General features: G+C 46.0%; 1 protein-coding gene across 4 annotated transcripts in view; it reads left to right on the plus strand.

Moving 5' to 3' along the window:
* The first annotated feature begins 457 nt into the window (after positions 1-457).
* Positions 458-25,075, plus strand: part of CHFR (checkpoint with forkhead and ring finger domains) — a 34,299-nt gene continuing 9,681 nt past the window's right edge. For 2 of the 4 annotated variants that reach the window (XM_058158858.1, XM_058158860.1), the window contains exons 1-14: positions 1,946-4,016; positions 4,197-4,296; positions 6,241-6,350; positions 7,567-7,626; positions 7,750-7,965; positions 8,905-9,105; positions 10,117-10,273; positions 12,180-12,334; positions 14,136-14,298; positions 17,296-17,438; positions 20,304-20,423; positions 23,573-23,656; positions 24,232-24,302; positions 24,562-24,649. In XM_058158858.1, the coding sequence (XP_058014841.1) occupies positions 3,683-4,016; positions 4,197-4,296; positions 6,241-6,350; positions 7,567-7,626; positions 7,750-7,965; positions 8,905-9,105; positions 10,117-10,273; positions 12,180-12,334; positions 14,136-14,298; positions 17,296-17,438; positions 20,304-20,423; positions 23,573-23,656; positions 24,232-24,302; positions 24,562-24,649 (2,002 nt within the window). In that variant the 5' untranslated portion in view covers positions 1,946-3,682. Of the gene's footprint in view, positions 659-1,945; positions 4,017-4,193; positions 4,297-6,240; positions 6,351-7,566; positions 7,627-7,749; positions 7,966-8,904; positions 9,106-10,116; positions 10,274-12,179; positions 12,335-14,135; positions 14,299-17,295; positions 17,439-20,303; positions 20,424-23,572; positions 23,657-24,231; positions 24,303-24,561; positions 24,650-25,075 lie in introns of those variants that run through there. The other 2 variants (XM_058158861.1, XM_058158862.1) reach the window with 2 other exon arrangements.

Genomic DNA, 25,075 nt, shown 5'->3' on the forward strand with positions numbered 1-25,075 from the left:
GAAAAGTTGGCAGTCCGGCGGTTGGAATCCCTAGGCGTGAGCAGGGGGTTGGACTAGATGACCTCCAAGGTCCCTTCCAACTCTGTTAATATTATATATATATATACAAACAAACTATGATATAGATATAATTTATGTGTATCTTATATAGGTGCATGTACATATATGTGGGTTTCTATATGCGTATATTGTATAAAAGATATAATTACCTATTTAGGGGTGTGGGGGTGTGTGTGTGTATTTTGCTGGTTCGCCCAAGCACGTGCCTTCGCCCAAAGAACGCCGCTCTAGCGTCCCCTCTATGGGCCCTCGCCGGACGCTCTAGCCGCCGCCTCGCGCACGTCGACGACGCCGACGCTGGTTTGCCCCGCCCCGCGCCCCCCCCACCGCCGGCGCCACGCAGCCCCGCCGGCCAATGAGCGGCGAGTCCCCGCCCCTTGCTCCGCCCCTCCGGATCAGCTGAGGGCTGGCCGGGTCTGTTGACAGCGGCGGCGGCTTCCCGGGCGGCCGGAGCGGGGCGTGAGCGGCGGAGCCCGGCGCGGCTCCCTCGGGCTGCTCTTCAGCCGCGCTTCCAAGGCGGAAGACGCCGGCGAGGGAGCGGGGGGGAGAGAGGAGGCTCCGACCGGGCGCCCCACTTCCCTGTGGGGCAGGACTACAGGTCCCAGCATCCACAGCCAGCAGGCGGGGCTCGCGGGTCAGGGAGGCCCGGCTGGGGAGGGGAGGGGGAGGCCATCCCGCTCCCAGGGGCCCCTGCCCGGAAAGAGGGAGCCGAGCTGGGCTTGCAAAAGGGCGGCTCAGGCGGCTGGGAGGGCGTGCAAAGGGTGCAAAGGGAGGGGGGGCGAGTGTGCAAGTGTGCAAAGGGATTTGGAAGAGCCCGTGCAGCTGAGGGGCTTCCTTAGCAAAGGCATTTCTTTTCCCAAGCGCGCGCGCGCGTGTGTATGCACACACATGCAAAGGGAAGGTGTGCAACTGTGCAAAGGGATTTGGAAGACCCCGTGCAGCTGAGGAATACGGGGACGGGGCTTCCTTAGCAAAGTCATTTCCTTTCCCAAGCGTGTGCGTAATTTCCTTTCCCAAGCATGTGCATATGTGCAAAGGGAAGGAGACGAGTGTGCAAAGGGACGTGGAGGAGCCACTGCACCTGAGGAATATGGGGACAGGGTTTTCCTTAGCAAAGTCATTTTTCCCCCCAAGCATTTGTGTGTGCGTGTGTATGCACACACATGCAAAGGGAAGGTGTGCAACTGTGCAAAGGGATTTGGAAGACCCCGTGCAGCTGAGGAATACGGGGACGGGGCTTCCTTAGCAAAGTCATTTCCTTTCCCAAGCGTGTGCGTAATTTCCTTTCCCAAGCATGTGCATATGTGCAAAGGGAAGGAGACGAGTGTGCAAAGGGACGTGGAGGAGCCACTGCACCTGAGGAATATGGGGACAGGGTTTTCCTTAGCAAAGTCATTTTTCCCCCCAAGCATTTGTGTGTGCGTGTGTGTATGTATGCACACGTGCAAAGGGAAGGAGATGAGTATGCAAGTGTGCAAAGGGATTTGGAAGACCCCGTGCAGCTGAGGGGCTTCCTTAGCAAAGTCATTTCTTTTCCCAAGCGTGTGTGTGTGTGTGTGTGTGTGTGTGTATGCACACACGTGCAAGGGAAAGGAGACCGGTATGCAACTGTGCAATGGGATTTGGAAGACCCTGTGCAGCTGAGGAATATGGGGACGGGGCTTCCTTAATTTCCTTTCCCAAGCGTGTAATTTCCTTTCCCAAGCATGTGCATATGTGCAAAGGGAAGGAGACGAGTGCAAAGGGACGTGGAGGAGCCACTGCACCTGAGGAATATGGGGACAGGGTTTTCCTTAGCAAAGTCATTTTTCCCAAGCATTTGTGTGTGCGTGTACATGTATGCATGCGCTTGTGCAAACGGAAGGAGACTAGTGTGCAAAGGGAAGGTGTGCAACTGTGCAAAGGGATTTGGAAGACCCCGTGCAGCTGAGGAATACGGGGACGGGGCTTCCTTAGCAAAGTCATTTCCTTTCCCAAGCGTGTGCGTAATTTCCTTTCCCAAGCATGTGCATATGTGCAAAGGGAAGGAGACGAGTGTGCAAAGGGACGTGGAGGAGCCACTGCACCTGAGGAATATGGGGACAGGGTTTTCCTTAGCAAAGTCATTTTTCCCCCCAAGCATTTGTGTGTGCGTGTGTGTATGTATGCACACGTGCAAAGGGAAGGAGATGAGTATGCAAGTGTGCAAAGGGATTTGGAAGACCCCGTGCAGCTGAGGGGCTTCCTTAGCAAAGTCATTTCTTTTCCCAAGCGTGTGTGTGTGTGTGTGTGTGTGTGTGTATGCACACACGTGCAAGGGAAAGGAGACCGGTATGCAACTGTGCAATGGGATTTGGAAGACCCTGTGCAGCTGAGGAATATGGGGACGGGGCTTCCTTAATTTCCTTTCCCAAGCGTGTGCGTAATTTCCTTTCCCAAGTGTGTGTGTATGCATACGTGCAAAGGGAAGGAGACGAGTGTGCAAAGGGACGTGGAGGAGCCACTGCACCTGAGGAATATGGGGACAGGGTTTTCCTTAGCAAAGTCATTTTTCCCCCAAGCGTGTGTGTGTGTGTGTGTGTGTGTGTGTGTGTGTATGCACACACGTGCAAAGGGAAGGAGACGAGTATGCAAGTGTGCCAAGGGATTTTGGAAGACCCAGTCCAGCTGAGGAATACGGGGACGGGGCTTCCTTAGCAAAGTCATTTCCCAAGCATTTGTGTGTGTGTGTGCATGTGCATTCCCACACGTGCAAAGGGAGGCGGACGAGTGTTCAAGTGTGCAAAGGGATGTGGAGGAGGAGCCAGTGCACCTGAGGAATATGGGGACGGGGTTTCCTTAGCAAAGTCATTTCCTTTCCCAAGCATTTTTGTTTGTGTGTGCGTGTGTACATGTATGCATGCGCTTGTGCAAACGGAAGGAGACTAGTGTGCAAAGGGATGTGGAAAACCCAATGCAGCTGAGGAATATGGGGATGGGCCTTCCTTGGCAAAATCATTTCTTTTCCCAAGCGTTTTTGTGTGTATGCACACACACGCAAAGGGATGTGGAAGAGCCAATGCAGCTGAGGAATATCAGGAAGTTGGCTTCCTTAGCAAAGTCATTTTTCCCCAAGCATTTGTGTGTCTGTGTGCATGCACACACATGCAAAGAGAAGGAGGCTAGTGTGCAAAGGGATGTAGAGGAGCCAATGCAACTGAGGAATATGGGGACAGGGCTTCCTTAGCTGGATCCATGCAAAGTCGTTTCTTTTCCCAGACATGACCAGGTGTTGTATATGTATGTGTGTGTGGAGTTGTGCGTGTGTGTGTGTTGTGTGCGTATATAAATATTTTTAAAAGCTGCGCTCTCTTTTAGGGTTATAGTGGATAAAATAGACATTAGGCGTGTTTGCTGCCTTGAGTGGACCCATATATCTTTGCATAAAAAGCAGGATAAAAATGCAGTTGTGGGATAATTTCATCCTATATTTATAATATCACGTAAATGTAATTCTGAGATAATGTAATTCTGAGAGCGATTATGTTTGAAAGTGAGCAAGATTAGGAATTGATAAGACTCCTGCGCACAACCCTCAAACTCCCAGTCACTGATAGAAGACCTGAGTCAAAGACACAAACCACCCGTAATTCTGAGAAGGGAAATGTTTAATGCATATATTTCGAGTGTGTATAACTGCCCCTCCCGTATATATATGGGTCTGGGCTGCTTACAAACAATTGAACACCCTCCCTCCAAAAGCTCAGCTTTTCAGCCGCCTTTAGAGCTGCTGTTAACCCACCCCTCTCCTGCATCAATGTATTTCTTCCCTTCCCTTTGCAGATGTGAAGTCCAGATGGAACACATGGACCTCGGAGGACGGACACAACCTGTCGGAAGGCCTCAACCTTGGGGGAAGCTGATCCGCTTTGGGGTGGAACAAGCCGAGCCCCATATCTTGCTGCAGAAAAAGGAGTGGACCATTGGCAGAAAAAAAGGTGCCCAAAATTCTAGCCTTGCGCCCGTAAAAACTAACGTAACGTAACTGCCCTTCAGTTATGAAACGATGTGCAAACTTGGGGGGTATTGGGGAGAAATGGCAGGAGACTTTGTTGAAATTTCAGGTGAATGAGCCAATTAAACAAACAATGTTCTCTTTTTTTCCCTCTCTCTCCAAGGTTGCGACTTATCGTTCCCTGGTAATAAACTGGTGTCTGGCTATCACTGTAAAATAACAATGGATGAAAAATCGGGTCAGGTTTTCCTACAGGATTCCAGGTCAGAAGCCGTTCTTATCCTTTTTTCTGTGATTTTTGTGGGTGAAAACGAATATTTCTTGTGCGCCTCTTTTGTAAGGCTTGATTTTTCTTTGGAAACGAGCTAGGTGGATGAACTTCCTTGTATTCATGTGGGTAGTTCTCGACTTAATGGCCACAATTGAACCTAACCAGTAGTGGGTTTCACTTACGTTCGCTAGTGGTTCGGAACTGTGAGCTTGCGTGCTCGCTTCGCTTGTGTGCGAACCTTCTGCGCAGGCACAGAGCATTTGTGATGACGTCCGGGCAGGGTGGGCGTAGACTCCCTCTGCTGCCGCGAACTGGTAGAAACCCACCACTGAACTCAACGTTTCTGCTGCTCAGCGAGAACGGTTGTTAAGGGAGCTTCGCCCCATTTTACAACTTCTCTTGCCGCCTTTGTTCAGTGAACCCCTGCTCTTGTTAAGTGAGTCACACGGTTGTTAAGTGAATCTGGTTTCCCTATTGACTTGGCTTGTCAGAGGTCGCAAAAAGGGGATCACGTGACTCCCCACCCCCACCCCCGGGGCACTGCCACAGTCATAAATACGAGTCTTAATTGTCAAGCTTTTGAATTTTGATCACATGGTCCTAGGGGAAGGGGCCTGCAAACATGGCTCTTTTAAGACTTGTGGACTTCAACTCCCAGAGTTCCTCAGCCAGCAAAGAGTTTTGATCACATGGTCCTAGGGGAAGGGGTCTGCAAACGTGGCTCTTTTAAGACTTGTGGACTTCAACTCCCAGAGTTCCTCAGCCAGCAAAGAGTTTTGATCACATGGTCCTAGGGGAAGGGGTCTGCAAACGTGGCTCTTTTAAGACTTGTGGACTTCAACTCCCAGAGTTCCTCAGCCAGCAAAGAGTTTTGATCACATGGTCCTGGGAAGGGGTCTGCAACGTGGCTCTTTTAAGACTTGGACCTCAACTCCCAGAGTTCCTCAGCCAGCAAAGAGTTTTGATCACATGGTCCTAGGGGAAGGGGTCTGCAAACGTGGCTCTTTTAAGACTTGTGGACTTCAACTCCCAGAGTTCCTCAGCCAGCAAAGAGTTTTGATCACATGGTCCTAGGGGAAGGGGTCTGCAAACGTGGCTCTTTTAAGACTTGGACTTCAACTCCCAGAGTTCCTCAGCCAGCAAAGCAAAGCTGGCTGAGGAACTCTGAGAGTTGAAGTCCACAAGTCTTAAAAGAACCACGTTTGCAGACCCCTGCCCTAGGGAATGCTACAAAGGTCATACGTGTGAAAAATGGCCAGAAGACCTGAGGACATGGCAATTGTCCAAAAAAATGAGCCAGTTGCCAAGCGTCTGAATTTCAATCTCCTGACCATGGGGACGTCATAATGGTCGTAAGGGTGAAAAATGGTCCTAAACAGAAAAATGGTACTAACCGGTTCGGCCAGAATCGAAAATGTGAGCGCGCTCGTGCTGGTACGCCTTGCACACCTCCACACTGCGTCAAAAACACGGCGATTGTATCGGACGGGGTAGCTTCGCTCGTGCGCACACCTTGCACCCTTGCGCGCTGCGTTCAAAAACATGGCGATTGTATAAGACGGGAGAGCGCCAGGGTGGGTAGGTGGGCGGGCCCAGCCCCTGGCCATAACTACCGGTTTAGCTGAACCAGCTGAATCCCACGTCACATTTTTCAGTATCATCGTAACTTTGAACCGTCACTAAATGAACTGTTGTAAGTTGAAGACTTACCTGCGGTGGCATTAACCTAGGTCAGTAGTGGTAGAAAGGAGACCGATGGCCATCTTACGATGATCATTATCATCTTTATGACGACTATGGGTCACGATTCCTCACTTACAGCTTTTATGTACAATGAGAGTTTATGCACCGGAGAAGACATTGCGTGTCCAATCACACAAGGGCCTATAAAGAAATCTGTCTTGATCCCACCTGTGTTTCTTGCCTCCCTCTGCAGCACTAACGGAACAATGATCAATAAACAGAAAGTGGTGAAGAGACAGACCTGCCCTTTACAAACTGGAGACGTGATCTACGTCGTTTACAGGAAATACGAACCCGAAAACAGTAAGAGACTCTTATTCCATCCCCTTTAACAGCTTTTATACAATAACGCAGGGATCTCCAACCAGAGACACGGTGGCTCAGTGGCTAGGACGCTGAGCTTATAGATCGAAAGGTCGGCAGTTCAGCGGTTCGAGTCCCTAGTGCTGCGTAACGGGGTGAGCTCCCGTGACTTGTCCCAGCTTCTGCCAACCTAGCAGTTGGGTTGAGGGGGGAGTCCATTTTTCCTCCCAGCAGGCTTCAGGCTTTCCTCCCAGCAGCCCCCCGTTTTTTGGTTTGGCTAGCAGAGCCTGCTGGGAGGAAAAACGGACTCTTCCCCCTCCCCCGCACCGTTTTTTGGCTAGCACCCAGCTGAGCTGCGCGATCATCAGCAGCTTTTTTTTTTTTTACTTTTAAAAGTATTTTTTTTGGCCGAGTGGGGGGGGGCAGGGATTTTTGCTACCACTTCTCCGAACCACCCACCGCTATCGCTACCGGATCGGGTGATCCGGTCTGAACCGGGAGTATTTCACCCCTGAGGAGACCCTGTACATTAATACAATTGAACGTGTCCAGAAATATTTTACAAGAAGAGTTCTCCGCTCCTCTGAAAACAACAAAATACCTTACACCACCAGACTTGAAATCCTTAGATTAGAAAACTTAGAAGTCTGCCGACTCCGACAAGACCTGTGTTTAACACACAGAATCATCTATTGCAATGTCCTTCCTGTTGAAAACTACTTCAGCTTCAATCGCAATAATGCAAGAGCAAACAATAGATTCAAACGTAATGTTAACCGCTTCAATCTTGATTGCAGAAAATATGATTTTTGTAACAGAGTTGTTAACGCTTGGAACACACTGCCTGACTCTGTGGTCTCTTCTCAAACTCCCCAAAGCTTTAACCAAAAACTGTCTACCATTGACCTCACCCCATTCCTAAAAGGACTATAAGGGGCGTGCATAAGAACACAAAAGTGCCTACCGTTCCTGTCCCAATGTTTCCTTTCATTATATCAAATTAATACAGTTATTACATACTTTTGCTCATATATATGCCAATATGATATTTTGTTGATTTATGTTGATGCTTGTGTATACTGTTGTGACAAAATAAAAAATAAAAATGGGTGCCCAATCTCTCTTTAAAAAGCCTCCAGTGATGGAGCACCTACAACCTATAAGGAGGGGCATCTTGCTTTGCTCGGTTGAGTTCAACCGCCTTCTCGTCTTTCAGATGTTGCATACCTGTACGAATCTTTGCACCCGAAAAACGATGGAGCTAACAATCCAGGAGGTGAGTTTAAATTAGCCTGGAGGACTTGAGCCGTGGACCTGCCGAGGAGACATTTCAGCTCTTCGCAGCTCTCCTGGCCTCGTTGAAGTCACACACGCTCTCTCTCTCTCTCCCCATCTCCAGAGGCCAAGCTTGACGGTGCGTGCCACACAACCAAAGATACCTCAAGCACCAGAGAAAGCAATGATTGGACCTCCATAGTGTTGCCGCCGGCGCCGGCTACCCGGACAAGCTACGAAGAGCCGCAGCCATCAACTTCGACGTCAAACCTCTTTGAAATTGTTCCTACCTCTTCCATTCAGTCCACATCCACTGAGAAGGCGAACCCTACAATAATTGGTAAAGGTTGAGCGTCTTTGGCCCAAAGATTGAATCCTCCTTTGGAGCAGGGGTCTCCAACCTTGGTCCCTTTATGACTGGTGGACTTCAACTCCCAGAGTCCCTCAGCCAGCAAAGCTGGCTGAGGAACTCTGGGAGTTGAAGTCCACAAGTCTTAAAGGGACCAAAGTTGGAGACCCTTGCTTTGGAGGGTGACCATAGTATTGCTGGAAGTGGAAGGGGATGGACAGGCAGAGATTGGCTCAGGAAGTCTGTAGAGATTCTCAGACATCCAGGTCATGGTTGTCCCAAAGATGTTTGTTTTTCAGGAGGCAACTGGACTTCCTTGTTTTTTCTTTTGAGGACGTTTCGCTTCTCATCCAAGAAGCTTCTTCAGCTCTGACTTGGTGGGGAACGGAAGGATTTATATTCCTTGCAGACAGCTGGGCATTTGCATCCTTTTTAGAGGATCGTTGAGGCCACTTGGAGGTTTATCTGTGTCCTCAGGGTCACCTGAGTGGTGCTCCTGGTTCCTGTAGTCTGCCATTTTTTTCCTCTGGAAATCCATTCCTACTCCCACACCATTCAAAGGGTCTTCATCTTTCCATTCCCCACTATACTGTCAGAGCTGAAGAAGCTTTTTGGATGAGAAGCAAAATGTCTTCAAAAGAAAAACCAAGGAAGTCCAGTTGCCTCCTGAAAAAAGCACCTTTCGGATTGGCTCAGGAAGTAGAGAACTGGAACTGTTCTTCCAGAGCAGCGATCTTCAAACATGAGAACTTTAAAGCTTGTGGGCTTCAACTCCCAGAATTCCTCAGCCAGCTGTGCTGCCTGGGGAATTCTGGGAGTTGAAGTCCACAAGCCTTAATGCGGCCACGCTTGGTGACCCCTGCTCTCCAGAGTCATTTGGTTGAGTCCAAAGAGCCTTCACGGTGATCATCATTCTTTCCATGATTGCAGGACCCCAGCCTTGCACCTTAATTTTTGCACCTGCTTTGCTCAAATTGGTACCATCCAGACCAGAGACGTTGCTTCAACTCAGGCAGCCTGCTGCAACTTCCAGTGCTTCTTCAAGGGACGCAGAGAAAACAGCCATGTTCCAGTTTTCGGGAAGGGAAGGAAAAGATTTACCCTACCCCGCTAAGAAGAAAATCAGAAGAGGTTGGTATATATGGCAAAGTTTTTGGTGTTCTCCAGGGAGAGATTTGATACCTTCTTAGCAGCAGCTTAGATCACAGTCTTCTGACCCAGCTTTAGCAGAAACAAGAAACAGCCTCCTTGTCCCGAAAAACCCCTCTTTATTTATCTCCTGTGAATTAATGGCATTGACAAACCAAAAGTCCAGGCAATAATCCTTCGAATAGTTAACTGCAGTAACAGACTTTATCAGTTCCTTGAGATAATTGCCAGGTGCAAAGCTATAAATTAAGTTCTGGCAAGCAGATTCTGAGGCATGAGCCAAATCTTCAGAAATATGAACGGTTGTCTCTTACGACCACCACTCCCCTTTCTTTGTATTTATTCCCCAGCCAGGGAGGGGCTATTCAGCATCCACGTGTGCTTTGCTTCCCGATTTGTCCTCCATTGTTCTCCTCTCGTAATAGCTCTGTGGATAGGCGCATCTGGAACAGGCCCCAGCTGTTCTTCCTCCCCACTAATCTCAGCTTCCATAGCAGCTGCCTCTCTGGTGGCTGGGAAGTTTCGGATGGCCCTGGCTCTATCTCTGGGTCCAATGCAGAGCATCCATCACAGCCTTCCCCAGACTCCAGAACTGGCCCAAGTTCCTCGCCAACCTCCTCATCATCCGAGTCTGCCGCCAGTTCCGCTGGCAGCTGGTGGGCCACAACACACAGCCCTTAGAATATGGAACATAGAATCGTAAGGATCTTGGAGGTCTTCTAGCCCAGCCTCCTGCTCAAGGCAGTAGACCTTATACTATCCCAGTCAAATGGTTGTCCAGTCTATTTTGGACAACCTCCATTGATGAGCACCCACATATCTGGAAGACAAGCTATTCCACTGATTAATCCAGGGTTGTGAACATTGAAGAGCCGCTCTCATTTCTGTGGCCAACACTCAACCTCTTGATTGTTGAGCAACAATGTGTTGGGTTCCATGCTGTCTTTTCCTCTGCATGCCTTCCCCAATGTGACATAAGAACCTCTCTTGCAGATGGTGAAGCCAGCTGTGCCCTTCAGGTGGTCACCCCAGAGGGATCCGCAATGAGACCTGACCCTGGAGATGCCAAATCAGCAACCATGAAGCCCGACAAAATGGGAGAAAGCCTGAGCTGCATCATCTGCCAGGAACTGCTTCATGACTGTGTCAGGTAGGGGTGGATGGACAGTGGTCATAGGTTGATTAAGAGAGAAGGGAGTAGTCCATATGAGCCGGTGGCTCGCTGGAGAAAGTATGTCTGGTGGAAAACATAAAGCGAAGAAGGTTGGATGGAGGGAAAGGGCTGAACTAGCTCATATTCTCTACAGTAGGACTTCGAAGAGAAGTAGACTGTGAGAAAGACAGTTGAGAATCTTGGTCATACCTCACCTTCGTAGCCATTGAATGTGATTGAAACAAGGTTGCCCTGCTTGCCTCTATTTTGTCAACTCAAGAAGTGTTGATTCAACTCAAGAAGCATTGAGTTGGTTCAACTCAAGAAGCGTCGAGTTGGTTCAACTCAAGAAGCATCGAGTTGATTCAACTTAAGAAGCGTTGAGTTGGTTCAACTCAAGAAGCGTCGAGTTGATTCAACTCAAGAAGTGTCGAGTTGGTTCAACTCAAGAAGTGGAAGTCATGTTTCTTGGGAGGGACCAGTCAGGTTTCCCAAGTCACCTGGTGACCATAGAGTTTAGGAAGGCCAAATGCTGCTTGCTGAAGTCTAAAGCAAAGCAACCTGTGACTTCTGTGAGTTGCTGAATCACAACTCACAAGAGTCTGGAAGAAGCAGACTGAATAGAGAAGACCGTAGTAGTAGCCTTAATCAAGGCTTAAAATTTGTACATGGGTTGTTTTGACTCTTTCTCCTTATCAAGGACTCCCATCTTACCAACAATTATCCCCCTTTCTTCACTTGGACTATCTGTCCAGTTTAGGTCTTTGATTCGTCTGCTTTTAGCTCCCTTAGGTTTCTCACCTCACTTTCTTTCCCCCCCCCCCAGCTCCACTTTCTCACCCAACTGTTCCAATGCTCCTTGGCTTTGTGGCTACTTCATAGCCCTTCTCCCTTGTTGCATCAGTCTCGGGCCTTGAGCCATGGAACATTCTGAAACGGGTCTTCTGGCTCAGCCAATCAGTTTCCGATTTCAGTGGACACTGCAGTGGGCATTTCTGGTGGACCACCAAGTGATATATCAGCCACGTCGTGAGAGCCAGCGTGGCGTAGGGGTTAAAGTGTTGGACCAAGATGCCTCCAGTTGAAATGGGTAGGGACGAGACAAGAAAGAAAGCTCCAGACCTTCTCAACCACGTGTGTATTTTGGTTGTGAGAAGTAGAGTAGAGTAGAGTAGAATGAGGAGGTGGAGGGGAGAGGAGAGGAGACCTGGGAGGGTTAAATTAAATACTCAGACTGTTGCCAAGACATGAACCTTGATGAATATGTGAGCCAACAGTGAGTAACAACTTCCCAGATTTGTATTTTTTTAAAAAAAGTTAAGTTGATTTTTGAATTTTGAAATATGGGTGATTTGCTTTGATGGTCTATGGCAGGGGTCTCCAACCTTGGCCGGAATAGCTCAGGCTGTTAGAGCCTGTTATTAGAACACAGTAGCCTGCAATTACTGCAGGTTCAAGCCCGGCCCAAGGTTGACTCAGTCTTCCATCCTTTATAAGGTAGGTAAAATGAGGACCCAGATTGTTGGGGGCAATAAGTTGACTTTGTAAAAATATACAAATAGAATGAGACTATTGCCTTATACACTGTAAGCCGCCCTGAGTCTTCGGAGAAGGGCGGGATATAAATGTAAACAAAAACAAAAAAAACTTTAAGACTTGTAGACTTCAACTCCCAGAATTCTTTGCTGGCTGAGGGATTCTGGGAGTTGAAGTCCACAAGTCTTAAAGTTGCCAAGGTTGGAGACCCCTGGTCTATGGGGATGACCTTGGGAAACAGAAGGAGGCCTTCCACTTGAGGCAGGAAATTTTCTTCCTGTCTCCCAAGGTTTAGACTCTTGACCAACCAGCTCCTACTTTGATTCATCCACCTTTTTTGTTTCCCCCTCCATCTTCCTCTCTTCAGTTTGCAGCCCTGCATGCACACTTTCTGCGCCGCTTGCTACTCAGGATGGATGGAGCGATCTTCCCTCTGTCCGACATGCCGCTGTCCCGTGGAACGGATCTGTAAAAATCACATTTTGAACAACTTGGTCGAAGCGTATCTCATCCAACACCCAGGCACGTGAGGAATGTGGAATCTGTGCAAGCGTTCTTGTCATTAAAAATACTTGTGTTATTTCTTTGTTGTTGTTGTTGTTGTTAACAATTCAACATTGCACGGATGTAGGGTGATGTGCGGACAAACAGTGAACCGAATGATTTGTACTTGGAGAGTTGAAAAGTGGGAATACTTTGGGAATGGACTGCAGGTCGTCCTCGACTTACGTCCCACAAATGAGCCCCCAAAATTTATGTTGCTAAGGGAGAAACTTGTTAAGTTAGTTTTGACCCATTTCGTGACTTTTCTTGCTTCTGTTAAGTGAATCCCTTCAGTTGTTAAACTAGTAACACCGTTGTTAAATGAACCTGGCTTTTCCCCATTGATTTTACTCATCAGAAGGTCGCAAACAGTGTTCAAATGACCTCAGGGCACTGCACCCAGTTGTCATTTACATCCGAATGTAAATCGCACAACCACGGGGATGCCGCAAAGGTCATAAATGCGAAAAATGGTCATAAGTCACTTTTTTTCGGTGTTGTCGTAACTTTGAACGGTCCCCAAATGAACTGTTGTTAAGTCGAGGACTGTCTGTATTAAGCTATTGAGCCAAAAGTAATTTTTCCCAGTATGCAACTCAAAGAGTTTTCTTTAACAAGATTTCTTAAGAGGAAAGTGGGAACAATTTGCAAGAATTCCAGCAAACGAACCTCAGATAGTCCTCAACCTATGACAGTTGGGTAGAGAATCTCTGTTGCTCAGAAAGGCAGTTGTACCCAAATTTCAGAGCCCTGGTTTGTTAAGCGAATCATGCGGTTGTTCAGCCAATCTGGCTTCCTCCATTGTCTTCGTTGGGAAGGGCACAAATGTCCTTCTGACCTGGCAACTGTCATAAGGACAAGTGGGTTGCCAAGCACCCAAAGTTTGATCACATGACCATGAGGACACCGCAACGGTCATAAGTGTGAGGAGCAGCCATGAATCGGGTGTTTTTTGGGTACCTTTTCAGACGTTATTGAAATCATGAGCTGCTTTGGGACTTAATCCTGAGGAAGAGCCATTGAGTTTTTCTATGGAGATTCTCAGTCCTCCGGATTGTCCCAAAGTTGCTTTTTTTTTCAAGAGGCAATTGGACTTTGTTGTTTTTCTTTGAAGACGTTTTGCTTCTCATCCAAGAAGCTTCTTCAGCTCTGACTGCACGGTGTGGAACGGAAGGATTGATATTTCTTGCAGACAGCTGGTCATTTGCATCCTTTTAGAGGGTCGTCGAGGCCACTTGGAGGTTTATTTGTGTCCTGAGGGTCACTTGAGTAGTGCAAATGGGGGTGGAGCCTTCTGCATTTACAACACAGTCCTTTCAGCAGTTTCAAGAAGTTTCCCCGCTCATTTTGCACTATTCAGGTGACTCTCAGGGCACAGATAATCCTCCAAGTGGCCTCAACGACTCTCAGAAAGAATACTAATGACCAGATGTCTGCAAGGAATATAAATCCTTCCATCCTCCACCGTTCAGTCAGAAACTGAAGAAGCATCTTGGATGAGAAGTGAAACATCTTCAGGGAAAATGAATGCTCCAACACTGGATGTTTTTAAGATGTTGGATAACCATTTGTCTGAAGTGGTGCAGGGTTTCCTGCCTAAGCAGGGGGCTGGACTAGAAGATTTCCAAGGCCCCTTCCAACTCTGTTGTTCTATCCTTCTCTAAAAACCAAAAGTCGAGTTGCCTTTTGAAAAAAAAACATCTTTGGAACTAAGCAACAGTTCTATGATCCGCATCTGGACCATAACAGAACTCCATTGTTGTTTTTTAAATCTTTCTAGATAAGTGTCGTAGCGAAGAAGACTTAAAAAGTATGGATGCCCGGAACAAAATCACTCAGGACATGCTACAGCCGAAAGTTCGAAGATCCTTTTCAGATGAAGAAGGAAGTTCAGAAGACCTGCTGGATCTGTCGGATGTAGACAGTGAATCCTCTGATATTAGGTAAAAAGCTCAAATGGGCAATGGATATGTTTGGCTGGGTTGTGTTACAACCTAGGTGTCAGTGTTCCAGGTAGAATAGAATAGAATAGAATTTATTGGCCAAGTGTGGTTGGACACACAAGGAATTTGTCTTGGTACATATGCTCTCAGTGAACATAAAAGAAAAGATACCTTCATCAAGGTACAACATTTAACATTTACAACACAAATGATGGTCATAGGGTATAATTTAACACTTAATGATAAGCAACAAAAGTTACAGTCATAAGTGGAAAGAGATTGGTGATGGTACACCTATAGTAAAAAAAATGTGTACATAAAAAGGCAAGATACACTCGTCAAGAATCATGAGGTACAACACTTAGTGATAGTCATAAGGTACAAATACGCAATCGAATCATACTAGGAAACAATATCAATATAATCGTAAGGATACAGTCATACAATCTTTTTTTTTTTTTTATTGAAAAAGTTTTAACAAGCAAAAACATTTTTCCCCCCTTTTTCATACAGTCTTAAGTGGGAGGAGAAGGGCGATGGGAACGATGAGAAGATTAATAGTAGTGCAGATTTAGTAAATAGTTTTGACAGTGTTGAGGAAATTGTTTGTTTAGCAGAGTGATGGCGTTTGAGAAAAAACTGTCCTTGTGTCTAGTTGTTCTGTTGTGCAGTGGTCTGTAGCATCATTTTGAGGGTAGGAGTTGAAACAGTTTATGTCCAGGATGCGAGGGGTCTGTAGATATTTTCACAGCCCTCTTTTTGACTCGTGCAATATACAGGTCCTCAATGGAAGGCAGGTTGGTAGCCATTGTTTTTTCTGCAGTTCTAATGATCCTCTGAAGTCTGTCTCTGTCTTGTTGGGTTGCAGAGCCAAACCAGACAGTTATAGAGCTGCAGATTAAAAAGTATTGTTTGGGGGAAGAGAAAACTTTAAATCACATTGTCCAGTCTAGATGTTGGCCGGTTGCCTGGTTACTTCTCGCCTCCTCTCTTCAGCTAGCTGTTGGAATGTCCTTGGTTCACAGGAGAAACTGTTTTTGTTTTGGCTACAAAACCTCAGCTATCTCTATTCCCCTCCCCTCCCTTTCCCCTCTTCACCAGTGTGGCCACACCGAAGCCTCCAAGCTGACCTCAGCCAGGCTCACTTCAGTGTTGACACCAGGCTGGCGTTCTCAAATTTGTAAACAATTTTCATCAAAGCAGAACAGGTAGTCCTTACTTCTAACAGTTCATTTAGTTCCCATTCAAAGTTACGACGACCCTGGGAAAAAATGGTGACGTTTTTTAATACTTAACAACTGGCGTAGCATCCTTCTGGGTCACGTGAGCAGAATTTAGCCATAACCGTCATCTGACGTTAGCGATCCTAGTTTTGTCAACAGCCGCATGAAGAAGCGCTGCTGAGTTTTGTCCAAACCGGTCCCTTAGGTTTTGAAGCCACAATGTTCTTCTTCTGCCTGGACTTTGTTTGCCTTCAATCTTTCCCTGGAGGATTAAGTGAAAGATGTCGTATTTTTTTGGGGTGTTGCATCACGTCCAAAATATTCTAACTTCCGCTTTTTAACGGCTTTGATGATTTCCCTTGGCTTTCTCAGGCGGCTTATCACCTCATTTGTGATTTTGTTAGCCCATCTTATGCGTAACAGCCGCCTGTCAATCCACATTTCAAATGCTTCTAGTTTCTTCAAGTGGTTTTCTTTTTTTTTTTTTTTAATAAAAATTTTTATTTTTCCATAGCAACAACAACAACAAAACACATTCTCATCAAACAATTACAATGTGCTGAAGGGGTGTTTACGTATCTTCTTGTGCAATGCATATCTTTTCTAACATATCTTTCCTTCTAACCAATGGTGAAATAAATTCCATATTTCATAATATTGCTTATCTTCTTGATCTCTAATTTCAAACTAGACACAAGAACAGTTTTTTCCCGAAGGCCATCACTCTGCTAAACAAATAATTCCATCAACACTGTCAGACTATTTACTGAATCTGCACTACTATTAATCTTCTCATAGTTCCCATCACCAATCTCTTTCCACTTATGATTGTATGACTATAACGTTGCTGGCAATCCTTATGATTTATATTGATACATTGACCATCAATTGTGTTGTAAATGTTGTACCTTGATGAACGTATCTATTCTTTTATGTACACTGAGAGCATATGTACCAAGACAAATTCCTTGTGTGTCCAATCACACTTGGCCAATAAAAAAATTCTATTCTATTCTATTCTAAATGTCAATTTACTCATCTCTGCACATTCCATCATCTTCCTAATTACTTCATCTTGCAAAGGTGATTTCTCATTTTTCCAGTTTTTCGCCAACACAATCCTGGCTGCTGTAATAATATTCACAATCAAATATTTTACATCTCTAGTATATATCTCAGGAATAATTCCCAACAGAAAGACTTCTGGCTTAAAGTCTATATGTTTTTTAATCATTTTCTCCAACCATGTATGTATTTTAATAATAACAATAATAAAACAGAGTTGGAAGGGACCTTAGAGGCCTTCTAGTCCAACCCCCTGCCCAGGCAGGAAACCCTACACCATCTCAGACAGATGGTTATCCAACATTTTCTTAAAAATTTCCAGTGTTGGAGCATTCACAACTTCTGCAGGCAAGTTGTTCCACTTATTAATTGTTCTAACTGTCAGGAAATTTCTCCTTAGTTCTTAGTTTTAGTCCAATATCTTTTTGCTTCCACGCATGTCCACCACATATGGTAATATGATCCAGGTATCTGATGACACTTCCAGCATTTTTCAGATTTATCCTTGAATATTCTAGCAATTCTTATCGAGGATAGATGCCACCTGTAAAACATCTTATGCAAATTCTCTTTATATGCTGTAGACCCTGTCATTTTAATTCAAGTGGTTTTCTGTCGAGAGACCAACTCTCTACTCCTTAGAGAGATCAGAACTTGGTTTGTGGCAATTCCCTTGTCAATTTCATGACCGTGACTCTCTCCTTTGCAGTCAACCATATGTCTTATGCCGGCAATGTCCCGGTTATCGTTGCCAAACGGTCCCACCCCTCACCTTTCCCGAGCAGGAAGAAAAAACAGAACCTGGGCAGGTTCCTGGAGATTCCCCATCGACTTCTTCCAACTTCCCAACAGGTAAGAGCATCCCGGTGTTATCTTCTGGGGTTGGAAAGGCAAGGTGAGCTTTGTACCTTTCTCACAAGCATTATCAAGATCTTGGCTTCCCTGAAAAAAACAAACCCTGTTTTTTCTACTGTGTGCCCCAAGTGAAATGTGGGTTAGTTGCCCCTGTGCTGTTTATTCTGCCTCTCCGCACTATTTCTGATAGTGCTGGTATGCATTTGTGTGCTCCCAACGCTGTCCACAACCTACCTCGGAAATGGTCATTGGAAATGGAGAACGGAGATAAGCTTTCTGCAACTGTGAGGCGAGTCGTTTAATGTGGGAGCTTCATCCCTGGAGGCTTTCAAGGGGAGATTGGGCTGCCGTTTGTCAGGGATGGTGGAGGGCCGTGACGGCGAACCTATGGCACGTGTGCCACAGGTGGAGCCATACCTATGGGCACGCGAGTGTTGTCCTAGCTCAGCTCCAGCGCACATGCACACGCCAGCCACCTGATTTTCAGGCCTTCTGGGCCCACCGGAAGTCAAGAAACAAGCTGTTTCCAGCTTCCAGGGGGCCTCCAAGTGGGTGGGACGTTTTCAGCCTCCCCAGGCTCCTAGAAAGTCTCTGGAGCCTGGGGGACAGCGAAAAACAGGCCTACTGGGCCCACCGTGCCATCGCGTGCCAAAAGCAGGGAGAGCGTGGGGGGGGTCGTGTGCGTATGCACGGGGGAGGGGCAGGACGCATTGAATTATGGGTGTGGGCATGCACACGACCCTCCCCCCTCCGCGTGCGACCCTCACTTTTGGCACATGGCAAAAAGGTTAGCCATCCCTGGTGTAGGGTCTCCTGCTCAGGCGGGGGGATTGGACTAGATCAGGGGTGTCAAACTCAAGGCCTGCAGGCCAGATGCAACCTGCGAAGTGGTTCGATCCAGCCCACAGAGCTGTCCTGATCTACCCGGTGTGAAGAGGAAAGATCATGCCAACATAGTCTACCCAGTCCGAGCAACGGACCTGGTGGCTCAGTGGCTAAGACGCTGAGCTTGTGGATCGAAAGATCTGCAGTTCAGCAGTTCGAATCCCTAGTGCCGCATAACGGGGTGAGCTCCCGTGACTTGTACCAGCTTCTGCCAACCTAGCAGTTCGAAAGCAGGTTAAAAAATGCAAGTAGGAGAATAGGTGGGAAGGGAACAGTGTTCCGTGCGCCTTTGGCGTTGAGTCATGCCGGCCACATGACCACGGAGACGTCTTCGGACAGAACTGGCTCTTTGGCTTTGAAACGGAGATGAGCACCGCCCCCTAGAGTCGGGAACGACCAGCACATATGTGCAAGGGAAATTTTTACCTTTACCCAGCGCGAAGAGAAGCGGTCTCCCCAATGCAAAGTGGAAACATTCAGGAGTTTGGGGAGTGGCATCAAGTTGGCCACACCCACCCAAACGGCCTCACCTGATTGCCTCCCATCCCTCCACCCCCCGAGATGAACCACAGCCCTGATGCGGCCCGCCATGAAACTGAGTTTGACACCCCTGGACTAGATAAGATCCTTTCCAACTCTTTTAATCTATGTGATGTTAAACGTTTTATCAGTGGCTGGATCTGAAACTGTTTTGCACAACCTGTTGTGTCAGTGGGTTTGCAGCGTGACTACTATTAGGAGACAAACACAGCACACAGAGATTTAGACATTTAACAGTGGTTTATAACATAACATAATAACAGAGTTGGAAGGGACCTTGGAGGCCTTCTAGTCCAACTCCCTGCCGAGGCTGGAAATCCTACACCATTTCAGACAAATGGCTATCCAACATTTTCTTAAAACTTTCCAGTGTTGGTGCATTATATACAAGACATATACAGAAATATACGTGGTTGGCAAATACCTGACAAGCAATCAATCTTCTTCTTAACTCTACACGGAGAACTCAGCAATGAATACCGGACACAAGGAGAGAGAATAATAATAATAATAATAATAATAATAATAATAATAATAATAATAATAATAATAATAATAATTATTATTATTATTATTATTATTATTATTATTATTATTTAATTTTTATACCGCCCTTCTCCCGAAGGACTCAGGGCGGTGAACAGGCAGATAAAATAATACAATACATTACAATAAAAACACTATTTAAAAAACTTATTCAATATAGCCTAAATTTAAAATACAATACAAAATATAAAATAAACCCCAATAAAATCCATGTTTAAAAACCCTATTTAAGCCAGTCCTGCTCGGAAGAATAGATATGTCTTAAGCTCGCGGCGAAAGGTCCGGAGGTCAGGAAGTTGTCGAAGTCCTGGGGGAAGCTCATTCCAGAGGGTAGGTGCCCCCACCGAGAAGGCTCTCCCCCTGGGGGTCGCCAGCCTACACTGTTTGGCTGACGGCACCCTGAGAAGACCCTCTCTATGGGAGCGTACCGGCCGGTGGGAGGCATGTGGTAACAGAAGGCGGTCCCGAAGATATCCCGGTCCTATGCCATGGAGCGCTTTAAAGGTGGTAACCAGCAACTTGAAGTGCACCCAGAAAACCACAGGTAGCCAGTGCAGCCTGCGCAGGATCGGTGTTATATGGGAGCCACGAGTGGCTCCCTCTATCACCCGCGCGGCTGCATTCTGAACCAACTGAAGTCTCCGGGTGCACCTCAAGGGGAGCCCCATGAATACGCCGTCTCCTGGCTGAAATTTATAAACGCCTCTTAAAGGGGTAAAAGTCTTGTATGGACCCCTTCAGAGTCTTAAACTGGCTATACCAATGCTGATTTATTCTCATTGCATCAGCCTTACATGTCATCAGCCTCACAGTTGCATTAGCTTTACATTGGCTGGTCAGCTTTAAATCAACCTTACCCTGACATGTTGGTGGTCATTTCTCCTCCCACAGCAGTCCAGGAATATGTTTGTCCAGCTCAAGGAAGCCACATCTTCTGCACTTGCTGTTTCCAGCCCATGCCAGACCGTAGAGCGGATCGGGAACAGAACCAGAACATCGCCCCACAGCAGTGTAAGCAAGAGAGAGCTTCCCTCGGGGAACACATGGGCCAGTGGTGAAATGTAAAATTTGTTACTACCAGTTTTGTGGGCATGGCTTACTGGGGGGTAATGTGACTGGGTGGGTGTGGCCAACTTTTTTTTTTTTAACTTTTAAAAACATTTTTTTAACAACCTCTTCGGCCAAAAAATGCTTTTAAAAGACTCCTCTGATGATCCCAGCTGAATTGCCTGATCATCAGAGGCTTTTCTTTTCTTTTAAAGGCAAAAAAAAAATGCTTTTAAAAGAAAAGCCTCTGACAATCAGGCAACTCAGCTGGGATCGTCAGAGGAGTCTTTTAAAAGCATTTCTCCTGGTAAAACAAATAAAAGATCAAGGTCAACAGCATATAAAGAGATTATATAATGTATTGGTTGAAATTGATTCAGAAATGGAGTTGGTTAAAGATTGTATGGTAAAATGGGCACAAAATTTTCAACAACCTATAATGTTAGAAACATGGGAAAAAATTTGGGTGAGGAATGTTAAATTCACGCAAGCACAAAATTTAAGAGAAAATTTTTATAAAATGTTTTATAGATGGCATTTAGATCCTAAAAAACTGTCATGTATGTATCCAAATGTGAAAGCAAAATGTTGGAGATGTGATTGTGAGGATGCTACCTATTATCATATATGGTGGACTTGCAAAAAAGTTAAAGCCTTTTGGATTAAAATATGGTGGATTATGCAGAACATTTTGAAAAAGAAGATCAAGTTTGTTCCACAGTTCTTTTATTAGGAATAATCTCAGATTGCACTGTTATAGAGACAAAACTGATTCTGAATTTAATAACTGCTGCAAGATTATTGATTGCACAATATTGGAAGAAAGAAGACTTACCTACAATTGGAGAATGGATTAGTAAAGTATCAAATTTAGCAGAAATGGCAAAAATTTCTGCCTACTTGAAAGACTGTACACAAGAAAAATATATATTGGAATGGAGGAAGTGGATTGATTATATTCAAAATAAGTATCAGATTAAAAAATATCAATTAGTTTTTGAGTGAAGTTAGGAATTATTATGTATTAGTTTAAGAAAGAAGGGAATTGATAGTGTGATGGTGTGAAATGGAATATGTTTTATGTTATATTTTAGATTATGTTTGTTAGTTACAATACCCTGTATTCTGTTCTGGGAAGTCTCGGGGAAGGAGGCGGGAAGGGAAGACTATAAATTGATTGGTTGCCATTGTACAGGAATAATGGTAGAATTAAACAAGTTGGAATGGTGTAATGTCGGGACTGCTCGGCAAACACTCCCGAAGGAAAGGGTAAGGAAAGAGGAGTAAAGAAGGAAGAAAGTAGGTAGGTAGGTGGGTAGGGAGGAAAGAAGGAGGAGAAGAAAGGATAGGAGGAGGAGAAGAAGGAGAAGATAGAGGGTTAGAAAGGATGGTAGTGAGAAGTGGGAAAGAGGAGGGGAAGTAGGAAAGCGAGGAGAAGGTGGTGGGGGAAGTTTAAGAAGGATGAGAAGGGAAGAAAGGATTAAAGGGGGGAGTGGCAGTCGAGCAGCCCTGACTGAGTATAATTTGAGTATAGGACTGATTGTTGGATAAGTGATTGTATTGTACACTGGTCAAATTGTGGGAATTATTATGGAAAAATAAAAAATTTTTGCAAAAAAAAAAAAAAAGCATTTCTCCTACAACCTCTTCGGCCGAAGAGGTTGTAGAAAAAATGCTTTTAAAAGGCTCTGATGATCCCAGCTCAGCCGCGTGATCAACAGAGGCTTTTTTTTTTACTTTTAAAAGCATTTTTTCGGCTGAAGAAAAAAATGCTTTTAAAAGTTAAAAAAAAAGCCTCTGATGATCGCGCGGCTCAGCTGGGCATGTGGGGGGCAGGGATTTTTGCTACCGGTTCTCTGAACTACCTGCCGCCGTCGCTACCGGATCAGGCGATCCGGTCCGAACTGGGAGCATTTCATCCCTGACGTGGGCCTTTCAGCCTGACCAAAGATGGAGTTGGAAGGAGATGCAGGAGTCTTGAACACCATCGTGGCTGGTCAGCCCAACTTCATAGAAGCCTTTTCTTCTGCTGCTGCTTCCATCCGTGATCAGATCTTCAGTTAGATTTAGTCTAGTGCAGGGCTCTCCAACCTTGGCCACTTTAAGACTCATGGACTTCAACTCCCAGAATTCCTCTGGGAAAACTGGCTGAGGAATTCTGAGCAAAGTTGGCTGAGGAATTCTGGGAGTTGAAGTCCACAAGTCTTAAAGTGGCCAAGGTTGGAGACCCCTGGTCTAGTGGTTAAGGTAACAAGCTAGAAAACCAAGAATGGTGAGTTCTAGTCCCGCCTTAGCCATAATAAAAGCCAGCTGGGTGACTTTGGGCCAGTCAGCAGGAGATGGTGTGTTCCAGTCCTGCCTTAGGCATGAAAACTGGCTAGGTGACTCTGGGCCAATCAACAGGAGACTGGGAGTTTGTCCCACCTAAAATTTTTGATGACTGAAGGATGTTTTTTGTTCAGTCCACTGTTATTTCTTTGTGGGATGTTGTGACCCAAGCCCAAGTAGATAGTAATAAACTTAGTCTGTGGAAAAACAAACTTTATTCAAACAGCTGGGAATTACTTTATTCCCAGCATCGTTCAACTCAAAGTAAAACAACACAAAGCCTCCCAACACAAATTCCTCAGTTATCTCACAAACCTTAGTCTAATTAGGCAAACTGCCAAAGGCCCTTCCTGGCAAACGTCCAGAAGCCACAAAAACAAAGACATCTAGGAAGCAGAAGATGAAGCAGAAGACGCAGCTACAATGTTGTTTTCCGGCAAAGCTGAAATGCCGGTGCTGGTCTGTTTTAAGCCTTATGGGAGGGGCCAATCATCTCTTGGCCCTACTCCCGAGTTGTCCTCTCTGCTTGAGCTGCTCTTGCCTTCTGGCAGCTCTTCTCATATGTGCATTAGGAACAGGCTCCTCCTGTTCCTCTGCCTCACTACTATCAGTCTCTGGAGGCTCTGGAGTCTGCACCTCACTCCCCGATGGTCCTGGCCTCACCTCAGCCTCATCGCTGTCCGATTCCATTGCCAGCTCCGCAGGCTGCCGACGGACCACAACAGGAAAAAAAAAAAATTGAGCCAGTGGCATATCTATATATTTTTTCCTTTCCGTCTTCACAGGTACCATCTGTCTGCAGTCCTTCTGCCATCAATATTGGGGATGTGTCCGTGTTTCCTGCTTGGGCTGTTTAGCCCCGTTCTGTGGTATGATCTTCTTTGCAATCTTCCTCTCTTTTTCTTTTGCAAAAAACAAGCTCTGTTGTAATTTGTTGGCGCTTCCGATATTCTTCCGCTCCTCGGGCTCCAGGCCGCCTTCTTCAAGAGGCGGTTGGCTTCCATGAGTAAGCCTTTTCCATAAATAAAGCTAGCTAAATGAAGTAAGCAGAATCCCTGTTCCTTAATCTGGGACAGGGGTCAGCAACCAGCGGCTCTGGAGCTGCATGTGGCTCTTTCATCCCTCTGCTGCAGCTCCCTGTTGCTGGTCAGTTCCACAATTGATAGGGCTTTTGGTTAGGACAGGTAGAGGAAAAAGGATACTGCGCTAGGAGGAGACTACGATGGGGGAAACGGACTTCCGGTCGGCTCCAGAATTGAACAGGGGTTTCCGGTTAGGACCTTGAGTGCTTAAGGTTGCCACCTGATCTAGGATAATCTACCAGTAGCATCTGCTTTGGGAAACTGCAGCTCAATTCTAAGAGATTTTGCCTAATTCATTAAATATCTTGCAGCCACTTCAGGGCACTAATAATGTTCTTACTTTTCTTTTCTTTTTTAAACAGAACTCAATCTCGGTGACAAGTGTTTAGACGGCGTTCTTAACGGCAATAACTATGAATCAGATATTCTAAAGGTACGGACAGTTTGGAAAAAGTTTGAGGGGGTTATTACCAGACACAATCAGTCCTAAACAAATGTATTTTATTAGAACAGCTGAGAATTACTTCATTCTCAGCTTAGTCCAAATTAAGTCCAAAACAAAGTCCTTCAGAAAAACTCTCTGTTTTTAAGGACTGTCCCTTTTCATTTCTTGCGCTTTCCCAAGGAGTTTCAAATCCCTGCTTGGAAGTTCTTCTGAAGGTTTTTAATTTTAATCGGCCTTCCCTTTCTAGGATTACTTGCAATCTAAGGGATTGACATGGAAAGACATGCTGAACGAAAGCCTCCTAGCTCTTCAAAAAGGAACTTTTATTTTACCAGGTAAGTCTTGATTTAGCCCTCCAGCCACATACTCCTAAGACAATTTTTTTTTCCTGGATTCTGCTGCTTCTGTAACCCAAGTGTTAATGCCACTTTGTAAAACCGCACTTGGAACATGGCATCCAGTTTTGGTCGCCACGATATAGCAAAGATATTGAAACTGTAGAACAGTGATGGCGAAGCTTTTCGACACCGAGTTCCCAAACTGGAACGTGTGTGTGTGCGCACACGTGCGCCAGAGCACCGGAAACTCAAATACCAGCTGGCCAGTGCATATGCGCCCACCGGCCACCTGGTCTTTGGGTTTCCGGCACATCCATGCACACCAGCCAGCTGGTCCTTGGGTTTCTGGGACTCCGGCCCGCACAAAGATCAGCTGGCCGGCACACATACGTATGCCGGAAACCCGAAGAGCAGCTGCCGACA

Source organism: Ahaetulla prasina, chromosome 15 (assembly GCF_028640845.1).
Source record: "Ahaetulla prasina isolate Xishuangbanna chromosome 15, ASM2864084v1, whole genome shotgun sequence".
In the NCBI taxonomy this organism is placed as follows: Eukaryota; Metazoa; Chordata; class Lepidosauria; order Squamata; family Colubridae; genus Ahaetulla; species Ahaetulla prasina.